This window comes from Lactuca serriola, chromosome 3 (genome assembly GCF_051521515.1).
Source record: "Lactuca serriola cultivar US96UC23 chromosome 3, Lser_US96UC23_V15, whole genome shotgun sequence".
In the NCBI taxonomy this organism is placed as follows: domain Eukaryota; kingdom Viridiplantae; phylum Streptophyta; class Magnoliopsida; order Asterales; family Asteraceae; genus Lactuca; species Lactuca serriola.
Window position 1 is genome coordinate 2,682,187 of NC_136410.1, and position 12,821 is coordinate 2,695,007.

The 12,821-nt window shown below is 41.7% G+C and overlaps 1 protein-coding gene across 1 annotated transcript; it reads left to right on the forward strand.

Moving 5' to 3' along the window:
- Positions 1–11,555: 11,555 nt before the first annotated feature.
- On the forward strand, positions 11,556–12,237 carry LOC145091326 (14 kDa proline-rich protein DC2.15-like). The gene has a single exon (XM_079029022.1). The coding sequence runs from the start codon at positions 11,633–11,635 to the stop codon at positions 12,074–12,076; it is 444 nt and encodes a 147-aa protein (XP_078885148.1). The 5' UTR covers positions 11,556–11,632; the 3' UTR covers positions 12,077–12,237.
- The last annotated feature ends 584 nt before the right edge of the window (positions 12,238–12,821 follow it).

Below are 12,821 nucleotides of genomic sequence, written 5' to 3' on the forward strand. Positions count from 1 at the left end.
CTTAAGAGTTGACTCCAAGAATGTTTAGTAACATTTTCAAGTGAAATCTACATATTTTGACATGTATTCAGAGCATATTTTGACATGTATTCAGAGCGAAAGACTCAATGAGGACCACATTCAAATATATCTTTTTTGGATATTTGGACAATATTGTAATTTAGAGTTATGAAAGTTTTTTCTTTATCTTTGTTTTTTATTAGTTTGTTACCCATGGTAAGCCTTGAAAAATTTTAAATGTTAAGGGATTGACTATTTTTGACCAATTTTAATAAAAAAAAATCGAAAGTGAAAAGATTGTTGTTTTTCCAAAATATTAAAAGTTTTGTTTTCAAAGAACATTTCAAATAAAAACCCATACAAAGGTGTTCTTATAAATATCATAAATGAGTGACAAACTATTTAAAAAGCCACATAAGAGAGAATCGAGATGAGTGAATTGAAAGTTTAATCCTCTGGAAGAGGGATTCGTCAAGATGTGTCACGTAGAGTTATCATCTGATGGACAAGCACAATTATCATTCGAAAGGGAATACTTGGACCTCCATTATCCGAAATAGTTGGGGATATATATATATATATATATATATATATATATATATATATATATATATATATATATATATATATATATATATATATATATATATATATATATATATATTTCCACTCTGTGTTGTGAAAATATAAAAAAAAAATTATTTTATCTTAAAACTATATCAATATGGATGTCTATTTGTAGATAATAAAAAATCATGAATTTTGGAATATTTAAAATCATTTTTCGATAAAAATAGCTTCTTAAAAATAAAAAAAAAAACGAAAAAACTATGTTTTTGTATATATTAAGGTAATGTTTAGCATAGTTTAAGGAAACATGTTTTGTTGGAAAACACATGTGTATTCCTTTCCCATTTCCGCTGGTACGACGGAGGTTTTTGCGGCAAAAATAAATGTTTTTGTGTTTATATATATATATATATATATATATATATATATATATATATATATATATATATATATATATATATATATATATATATATATATATTTCCACTCTGTGTGTACGGTTCACGCCGACGCCTTCCCACGGTCCTCGCTAATACCTGAAACACATAACACAACAACTGTAAGCATAAATGTTTAGTGAGTTCCCCAAAATACCGCATACAACACATACGCCACTCGAGGCTATAGCACGAACCTCCGGTCGTTGTGTCTCAGCGCGACCCTCTAGTCCCATAGCTTATTGTACCCTCTAGTCCGGTCATAGCTCGTTGGGCCCTCTGGCCTGGTCTGTATCGTTGGACCCTCCGGTCCGGTCTGTATCGTTGGACCCTCCGGTCCAGTCTGTATCGTTGGACCCTCCGGTCCGATCTATAAAATCATACAACATACATATATCACATAGCAAATAATCTCATACTTAGCACGTAAGACCCTCTGGTCAACACAAAATACCACTCTAGGTAACGTATAGTGAGAAGACTCACCTCGGCTGTCTCGGTAAATCTCTGACTCGGTAGAAATAGGGTCTAGCCTCCGCCTTATCACATAAAGGAAATACTATCATAAATATAATCCTCGAGACTAGACTCAACCCTCTCTTAGCACCCTTAGAAGGGTAAAAGACCATTTTACGCCTCTCTTGACACAAAGGCCCCATTGTTGACCAAACCCTAAAAGTCAACAAAAGTCAACGGTTAAAATTTGACCCGACTCGTCGAGTTCATACGAGTGACTCGGCGAGTCCATGCGAGTTCTTTGAATCCTTTTAAACGTCTCAGACACGACGAGTTCCCTCTTCAATCGTCGAGTTAATCGGCAACGAATCGCGGGGCAACCCCGACTCGACTCGTCGAGTCTACTTATGGACTCAGCGAGTTGCTCCCATGACAACATTCATCTGAACATCTGAGGTCAGATCTGCTCCTCCAATCCATAGATCTAGTTTCCTTATAGCCCATAATCTCATAAAGGTCGAATCTTGGGCCCTCATGCAAGGTCCTCTATGCTCATTTGAGTGAAATCCCTCATTTCATGACAACTCTAGCTCATTACCCCAAGGGGAAGGCATAAAGCCGATTGGAAGGGATCCTCTGGACCTCTTAGGGTCCAGATCTATGAATCATTTCACCATTGGACCTCTCTTACTCTAGATCCAAGCTAAATAAAGCATAAAGAAACCTTAAATTCAACCATAACAACAAAATACGAGAATAGACTCGAGTTTATACCTCAAAGATGATGATTCAAGCTGAAAGCTCTCTGGAATGAAGTCCTCTTGCCCCCTTTTTGCTGGAAACCCTTTCCTCCTTAGCTAAATCACACCACAAATGAGCAAGGAGCTCTAATTCTCTCACAACGCGCTTAAGATCGAAAGGGATACTATCTTTTGACAGATAGCCGCAAATGGAGGCTATAAAGCCCTTTAAATAGGGCTCAGACCCTGGGAATTAGGGTTTCATTAAATAGCGCGGACTCACCGAGTCCACTAGTCGACTCGCCGAGTCCGGTCATTAACTCAGATGGAGAATCGTGACTCTACTCGGCGAGTCTAAGCATCAAATCGCCGAGTCCCTCTCGAAATCTCCAAAATTAATGAATAAATAATGCACCTGGAAATCCGGATGTTACAATTCTCCCTCACTAGAATCAGACTTCGCCCTCGAAGTCTTACTTCCTTCAAACAACTATGGATACTGCTCACGCATCTCTCGCTCCGTCTCCTAAGTCAGCTCGGACCCTTTCCGATGTTGCCACTGGACCTGCACCAGGGGCACTTCCTTGTTCCTCAGAACCTTGATCTTCCGATCCATAATCGCAACTGGTCTCTCAACATAGTTCAGGCCCACATTTACCTGAATATCTTCCAATGGTACCGCTGCTGACTCGTCGCCAATACACTTCCTCAGCTGCGAAACGTGAAAGGTGTCATGAATCTAGCCCACCTCTGTAGGTAACTCCAACCGGTAGGCTACCCGAACTACCCTCGCAATCACTCGGAATGGACCAATATAACGGGGCTGCAACTTGCCCCTCTTCCTGAACCGGATCACTCCTTTTCAAGGAGATACCTTCAGGAGTACAAAGTCACCGAACTGGAACTCGAGCTCCGAGCGACGCCTGTTTGCATAGCTCTTCTGACGACTCTGAGCCGTCAGTAACCTCTGCCTGACCTGCTGAATCTGCTCAGTCTTCTGAAGTACTATCTTGGTATTACCCATGACACGTTGACCGACCTCACCCCAGCAAATGGGAGTCCGACACCTCCTCCTATACAACAGCTCAAAGGGTGGCATACCGATGCTCGAATGATCGTTGTTGTTGTAGGAAAACTCAGCCAAAGGCAAAAATGTGTCCTAACTCCCTCTGAAGTCCAATACACATGCCCGAAGCATGTCCTCAAGCGTCTGAATCGTCCGCTCGCTCTGCCCGTCGGCCTGTGGGTGGTATGCGGTGCTAAAATGCAACCTAGTGCCCAACTCCTCATGAAACTTCTTCCAGATCCTAGAAGTGAAATGCACGTCTCGATCCGATACAATTGAGATCGGCACTCCATGCCGTGATACCACCTCTTTCACGTACAACTCTGCCAACATCTCAGCGGAAGAGCTCTCACTGATAGCAAGGAAATGAGCGCTCTTCGTCAATCTGTCCACAATCACCCAAATTGCATCGACGCCTATAGCAGTCCTCGACAATTTGGTGATAAAATCCATGGTAATCTGTTCCCACTTCCACTCGGGAACCTCCAATGGCTACAACTTACCATGTGGTCTCTGGTTCTCGGCCTTAACCCTGCGACAGGTCAAACACCTCTCAATGAACCATGCAACATCCCTCTTCATACAGGGCCACCAATACTCTCTCTTCAGGTCCAAATACATCTTAGTGGCCCCGGGACGGATCGAAAATCTCGATCTATGCGCCTCCTCCATCAAGATGGTACGCGTTCCACCCACAAACGGCACCCAAATCCGACCCTAAAAAGTCATAAGCCCTCGGCTATCGGTAACGAACTCCGATACCTGCCCAATAACCCGCTCCCTCTTAAGGTTCTCTGGTCTCACGGCCTCAGCCTGGGCCCCTCAAATGGCGTCAAACACTGGGGTCATCACCGTCAGCCTCATACAAACATCTCGTATCGGGGCGCCCTCCGCCCTACGACTCAGGGCACTGGCTACAACATTAGCCTTGCCTGGGTGGTACAGAATCTCGCAGTCGTAATCCTTTACCACATCCAACCATTACCTCTGGCGCATATTTAGATTGGGCTGATCCATCAGCTACTTCAAGCTCTTGTGGTCCGTATATATGGTACACCGAACCCCATACAGACAGTGACGCCAAATCTTGAGGGCGAAAACCACTATCCCCAATTCCAGATTGTGGGTGGGATACCTCACCTCATGAGGCTTCAGCTGCCTCGATGTGTATGCTATCACATGCCCTCTGTGCATAAGCACCGCTCCCAACCCCGATATCGACGCGTCGCAATATACTACGAAGTCCTCCATTCCCTCCAGAAGGGCTAACACCGGGCTTCGCATAGTCTCTGGCGAAGTGTCTCGAAGGAGGTCTGCTGCTCTGGGCCCCAAGAAAAAGCAACACCCTTCCGAGTCAACTTGGTGAGTGGCACTGCGATCATGGAGAAATTCCGGATAAATCTCCGGTAATAGCCTGCCAATCCTAAGAAACTCCTGATCTCGGTGGGGGATCTCGGCACCTCCCAACTCATCACTGTCTCAATCTTGATCGGATCGACCAATATCTCATTCTGGTTAACGAGGTGCCCCAGGAACTGGACCTCTCGTAACCAGAAATCACACTTGGAGAATTTGGCGTAAAGCCTCTCCGATCTCAAAACTCCAAGGATCTCCCTTGAATGCTCCTCATGCTGCTCTCTGGTTCTCGAATACACCAATATATCATCGATGAACACGATCATCAAGCGATCCAACATCGGCCTGCACACTCTGTTCATAAGATCCATGAACGCTGCCGGTGCATTGGTGAGCCCGAAAGGCATCACCACAAACTCGTAATGCCCGTAACGAGTCCTGAATGCTGTAATCTGGATATTCTCATCTTGCACCCTCATCTGATGATATCCAGACCTCAAGTCAATCTTGGAGAACCAAGATGCTCCCTGCAACTAATCGAACAAATCATCAATCCTTGGCAACGGGTAACGGTTCTTGACCGTCAACTTGTTCAAATCCCGGTAATCAACACACATCCAGTGTGAACCATCCTTTTTCTTGACAAAAAGGATCGGCGCTCCCCAAGACGAGCTACTCGGTTGAATAAACCCCCTCCCCAGCAGCTCCTGCAGCTGCGAGGATAACTCATGCATCTCTCTCGGCGCAAGGCGATAGGGCGCCTTGGCGATAGGTGCCGCTCCCGGAACCAAATCAATACGAAACTCTACCTGCCTCTCAGGAGGCACGCCCGACAATTCCTCGGGAAAAACATCTGAGAACTCACGCACTATTGGAGCATCATCTACCGAACTTGGCCTCCCAGCGGCCTCTCGTGTGTCCATGAAATAAGCTACAAACCCACTGTAGCCCTGCTGTAGACTCTGTCTTGCTCTGGCAGCCGAACAGAACGCTGACCCACAACGGGTACCCTTGCCGTACACCGTAAGCACGCCCCCACTGGGGTCTCGTATCGTCACCAACTGACGCTCACAGTCGATAACTGCCCCAAATCGGCTCAACCAATCCATCCCCACTATAACGCAAACGTCCCCCATCGCAATCGGGACCAGATCAATCGGAAACTCAACACCGGAGATCTCGAGTACACACCCTCGGACCACGTCTGTAGCATATACCACTCGCTCGTCAGCTATGGAAACTCATAGAGGTCAACTCAACGCCTCTCGCTGGATACTGATGTGCTGACTAAACGCTAATGACACAAAATACCGACTCGCACCCAAGTCAAACAACACCAAAGCAGGTACAAAATTCACAATAAAAGTACCTACGCATAACATAAAATAAGCACAATATCTCAATACTCAGCATAAACAATGAAGGAATACATACCAGCCACGACATCGGGCGTTGGGCGGACTTCCTCCGCTGTCAACTGGAACGCTCTCCCGCGAGCCCTCGGTGCCTCGGCCTTCACTGGCCTGGTCTCAGTAGCTCGAGCAGCTGGTGCAGACCCCTGCGCTGATCCCTACAGTAGTTATGGGTACTCGGCCTTTCGATGGCTGGTTTGGTTGAAATGAAAGCAAACTGAAAATCCCTAGGGACAGTCCCTCGCGTAATGCCCCTCCTTCCCACACTTGTAACACACCCCAGCTCTGCACGCCCCCTCGTGGCTCTTGCCGCACTTTCCAGAAGTGCGGCCCTTCGGACCCCTAGATTTCGAATTAGCGGGCTTTACCCACTTGGCTGCCGGCTGAGACTGTGCCGGCCTTCGATCCGTCCTCTGAGACTCGGCCTCTTCCCTGGCCTGAGTCTCCAGCTCTATCTCCCTCTTCGGGCATTTGCCTGGAGTTCGGCAAATGTTCGGTATGTCGAGTTCGTCTTGAACTCCCGAATATCACTCCTTAGCACACTCAGATACCGGCTCATGCGAGCCTACTCTGTAGACACCTGCTCAGGGCAAAACATCGCCCTCTCATGGAACTTCCGTGTGATCACAATAACTGAATCAGTACCCTGCTTGAGGGTCAAAAACTCTTGAGCTAGTCATTCCCTTTCCACAGGGGGAACGTACTCATCACGAAACATGGTGGTGAACCTCTCCCAGGTCACCGCAGCAAGCTCAGTTGGGGTGAAATCTGCTGACACAAACTTCCACCAGTCCTTCGCTCCCATACGAAGCTGGTTCAACGCAAACTGCACTCTCAAGTGCTCTGGACATAAGCAAGTGTAAAAACATACCTCCACATTTGCATTCCATCTCATATCAGCAATCAGATCCTGTGTCCCATCGAAATCTAGTGGCTTCGTGTTGCTGAACTCCCGATAGCGCAACGAATCACCCCCTGCGGCCTAGCAGCCGCGACAGCCGCGGTGGCTGCAGCAATAGCAGCATCGGTAAGAGCAGCATACCGCTCATCAAAAGTCTCAATCAATGTGGTCTTGATAGACCCAAACATCTCCGGTATCTCCGCCCGAATGGCCGTAGCCACCTCTTCATGAATCAACCGATGGATCTCCTCGTCACTGACACCGTTTCTCTCAGGTGTGTGTCGTCTCCCAACCATGATGTCTCTGAAATACGACATAAAAACATCAGAGACTCGATCGAGCATACTCGCACTCGATAACGCAACCCTACTCGTCCTCCAGCATCCTAAGGCTTCTTACTTGGACTGCTCACCGATCCGGTGTCTTCGGTAGTACGGGCCCTATACTACCGACCACACCGCATCAGCATTCACCCCAAGTCCTCCTCCTTGGATTCCGGATCGAAAGTACTCTACTCTCGCTATGCATTGGCTACCCTCTGGTAGACCACTCATGAGCTCCTCACTGCTACCTACTAACTCTCAAGGCATCTCATAGCAGCAGTAATCTCCTAGGCTAAGGCATCACAAATCAAGCACATGTAGTCCTAATATGAATACCTAACCTACTCTAGCATGCATAACATAACATAGCATATATCATAACACATAATGTAAGGGTATTTTGGGGATCCACCGTTCGGGCGCTGATTGTCCGTACACTGCTCTGCTCTGGTTGTCTCTAAACCTCTCATTCTTTTTAGAAAGTTTAGTTTTTATTGTTGAAAATTTCTCAAATCCTCAGTTTGAGTTCAGATACGCCCGAAGGTGCATTCGAGTCCTTCAAACCAAGGCTCTGATACCAACTTGTAACAACGTAGTTTTCAAAACAAAATTTTCATTTTTCAACAACCAAATTACATTTAAAAACATTCTTAAAAGAGTATTTGACCATTGTTATTACTCAAAACATATTCCCAAGATCATAAACAAATATCCACTCTATGTGTACGGTTCACGTCGGCGTCTTCCCACGGTCCTCGCTAGTACCTGAAACACATAACACAACAACTGTAAGCATAAATGCTTAGTGAGTTCCCCAACATACCGCATACAACACATACACCTCTCGAGGCTATAGCATGACCCTCCGGTCGTTGTGTCTCAGCGGGACCCTCCAGTCCCGTAGCTCATTAGACCCTCTAGTCCGGTCATAGCTCGTTGGGCCGTCTGGCCTGGTCTGTATCGTTGGACCCTCCGGTCTGGTCTATAAAATCATACAACATACATATATCACATAGCACATAATCTCATACTTAGTACATAAGACCCTCTGGTCAACACATAATACCACTCTAGGTAACGTACAGTGAGAAGAGTCACCTCGGATGTCTCAATAAATCTCTGACTCGGTAGAAATAGGGTCTAGCCTCCGCCTAATCACATAAAGTAAATACTCTCATTAGTATAATCCTCGAGACTAGACTCAACCCTCTCTTAGCACCCTTAGAAGGGTAAAAGACCATTTTACCCCTCTCTTGACACAAAGGCCCCATTGTTGACCAAGCCCTAAAAGTCAACAAAAGTCAACGGTTAAACATTGACACGACTCGTCGAGTTCATACGAGTGACTCAGCGAGTCCATGCGAGTTCTCTGAATCCTTTTAAACCTCTCAGACACGACGAGTTCCCTCTTCACTCGTCGAGTTACTCGGCAACCAATCGTAGGGCAACCCCGACTCGACTCGTCGAGTCTACTTATGGACTCGGCGAGTTGCTCCTATGACAACATTCATCTGACCTTCTGAGGTCAGATCTGTTCCTCCAATCCATAGATCTAGGTTCCCTATAGCCCATAATCTTGTAAAGGTCGAATCTTGGGCCCTCATGCAAGGTCCGCTATGCTCATTTGAGTGAAATCCCTCATTTCATGACAACTCTAGCTCATTACCCCAAGCGGAAGGCATAAAGCCGAATGGAAGGGATACTCTGGACCTCTTAGGGTCCAGATCTATGAATCATTTCACCATGGGACCTCTCTTACCTAGATCCCAGCTAAATAAAGCATGAAGAAACCCTAAATTCAACCATAACAACAAAATACGAGAATGGACTCGAGTTTATACCTCAAAGATGATGATTCAAGCTGAAAGCTCTCTGGAATGAAGTCCTCTTGCCCCCTTCTTACTGGAAACCCTTTCCTCCTTGGCTAAATCACACCACAAATGAACAAGGAGCTCTAATTCTCTCACAACGCGCTCAAGATCGAAAGGGATACTCTCTCTGGACAGGTAGCCGCAAATGGAGGCTATAAAGCCCTTTAAATAGGGCTCAGACCCTGGGAATTAGGCTTCATAAAACAACACGGACTTGCCGAGTCCACTAGTCGACTCGCCGAGTCCACTAGTCGACTCGCCGAGTCCGGTCATTAACTCAGATGGAGAATCGAGACTCTACTCGGCGATTCTGAGCATCAACTCGCCGAGTCCCTCTCAAAATCTCCAAAATAAATAAATAAATAATGTACCTGGAAATCCGGATGTTACAGTATATATATATATATATATATATATATATATATATATATATATATATATATATATATATATGGAAAAGTGAATATTTGGCTGTCATGTATGTAATATTAGGTATAGAACCATGAAAATTGATTGCATTTTGATTTAAAAAAAAACAGAATTTTTTTCATTGTTAGCTTATTCCTATTGCTTTTGAGTTCATATTATTTCTTATTTAATAATTTATCCTCAACATCTATGTATTTTGAATGTTTTGTTTATATTATTAGAACTCTAGAAGGCTACATAACTTTCTTTGACACCTACCATATATACACTTGCATGGTTCTTTTTGATGTGTTATGGAAAGAAGTTTATTGGGTTTTTAATGAAAATTTTCAATCTTTCACTATAGTTTTCTATATTAAATTTGAATATTAAGGCTTATAGGTAGTTGATAATGTATTGTTATACATGGTTTGTGGTGCAAAATTAAATATTTAAAACTCGATAAAAATATGTACAAATCCTATCATCTAGTCTAATAGAGGAAACAAGAAAGATGGTAGAGAAATTTGATTGCATTTAGTTAAAACTATTTAGTTTTTGATGGTTCTATATATAATATTAGGTACATAACAGCCACATATTTCCTAAGCCCACGTATATATATATATATATATATATATATATATATATATATATATATATATATATATATATATATATATATTGGTTCCTTTGATATTAATAAAAAATTAGAGTATAGGTGGATAGCCTTTTGATGTTATGATCTTTAATTGTAAAATCTGGCAGTGGGATAATTGTAAATACATAGGTAACTATTCAAATTAATGCCGTTAGTAACTATTGTATGACTAGTATTGTAATTTTAGAAGGAATCATATCAGGTGTGCGCAGATGATACAATACTATAACCGTATATACTCTTTTTTTTTTTTTCCTTTCTCGATCAAAATCTCACTAAAAAACTCTCACCAAAACCCTTTTTTTTTTCTTTATCGCATTTTGCCTTAGTTTTCGTTTGTTAGTTGTGCAAATTAAATTTGAAAAATCAGTAAATTTTTTAGGAGAAAATCTAAACGAAGTCGCATCTTCGTTAATCGAAATGAAAGGTTAGAATGCGAGTAATTTTTCATTTTATTGATAATGCATGTTTGTTTTAATTAGTTAACTGTAGTTTTATATATAAAATAAGAAAAAGTTATTAGGTTATAGTTAATTGTATGAATTAAAAAGGAATGGAAATGTTATATAATGGATATAAGATTTATATTTCAAGAATGAATTAACATTAAATATATAGTAGAAATATATAATTAGTAAAGAAATAACAAATATTTAAACTAAAACAAAATTAAGATGGTCAAATGAAATATGATTAAAAAACCAGGGGTTGGATGTATTCAAAGTAAAAATATATTGACCATTAAGGATATATTCACTAAGTATATATATTAAATGATCAACAAATATAAACAAATAAGATATGTGTTCCAATAATTTTAAATAGTCAATAAAATTAAAGCAAATAAAATAAGCTATAAAAAGAATTTCATTGCAAATACTCTAAAAAAAGAGTTATTTACAAATTTTTATAAGTATTTGTTATTTATTAAAAATATATATTTACGAAACAAGCAATAACGATATAAAAAAACAAAAGATAATAATTATTTTATTTGTCATTACTATATAATTTCAAACAAAATTTACAAACCGTATAAAATTTTGACACATTCCATTTTTATCAGTGGAGTTTATGCAAATTAAAAATTCTTGATATTCCATATTTATTTTAAAATAAATGATCTCAATTGCTCTGAAATCATCTTAATTATGAATACTTAAAGTCCTTTTGTCTTGTAAAATGATCCATCCTTACAAATTTATTTTACGAAAAACTTCTAACCTATACGAAATTCATGTCATTTTCAATAAAATTATAAAATAAAGTTATTATTTGAATAATATAATGGAATGCCAACCAATCAAGGGAAGCTAGTGGTAAGCAATTGACGATTTCCATCTATAAATACCCTACGCACTTCGCATATCTTCACACAAAACAAATTGGGTTACAACACTTTCTACTTGTAAGAAACCAAAGCATTTAAAAATGGCTTCAAGAGCTTTGGCAACAACAGCTTTTCTCCTTACCTTCAATCTTCTTTTTTTCACTTTGGTAACATCCACTCATACCCCAAAAGGCTGCCCACCACCGCCACCATCGTCGTGCCCACCGTCACCAAAACCTCCAACACCTTCACCGAAACCTCCAACTCCTTCACTCCCTCCCAAAGCAAGTTGCCCAAAAGACACTCTCAAATTGGGTGTTTGTGCTAAATTGCTCAATGACCTTGTCCACCTGGTCGTCGGAACCCCACCAAAGACACCATGTTGTACCCTAATCCAAGGCCTCGCTGATCTTGAGGCTGCAGTATGTCTTTGCACTGCAATTAAAGCTAATGTCTTGGGAATCCACCTCAATGTTCCGGTCTCTTTGAGCCTGTTGCTTAACTATTGTGGAAAGAAAGTTCCCTCCGGCTTCCAATGCGCATAGATATGCATCTTTTCAGTTTATGGAAGTTTAATACTATAGTGTGTTGTATTTAATTTGGAAGACGGTTGATTATGATCGATATGATGTAAAGAATCATGTGACATGTGATTCAACAATAAATTTTTCCCTACTATTATGTAATGTTAATGATTTTTACAGAATCTTAAATCCTATAAACTTGTAACTTAAAAATAAAAGTAATCGCGTACTGTGATTTTAAAATAAAAAAAATAATAAAAAAAAAAATAAAATTTTTGTGAAATGTGCACATACATGTCGCCCTCGGGGGATGGTGCCAACCGGTGGTTCATGTTTAGTGTACGGTTCATAAATGCCTCATGGTGGTGTCGTTGACTATTTAGTGATAGGTTGAAATCCTCAAGACCGGTACTCGTGTACTGTTGAATAACTAGTACTGACACCATTGTTGCAAAATCTAACGATGCTAAGAAGTCACCTACTGCTCCTAATTATGGGCATTTACTCCGTTCAGTTAACCTGAAGGTCAAAGTCAAAAATGTCCCTTGACCCCTCCTGAAAATAAAGAAATCATGAACGTCACCGACTGGTCGTATCGCCCCCATTGTTTCCTCGTTGTTGGTCGCTATTGTTTTTGTGTACACAACCCGATTCTTCATTTTCACTTAATGTTCTATCTGGCGTATAAACTAGTCGTTGATGTGTCAAACATACTTCAGGCTGATCATCATCAACATCTGATACGCTATCATGCACTTAGCTAGCG

What these genes read in the sequence shown, in the direction of transcription:
- LOC145091326 (XM_079029022.1), top strand. Translation starts at nt 11,633, where the DNA reads ATGGCTTCAAGAGCTTTGGCAACAACAGCTTTTCTCCTTACCTTCAAT.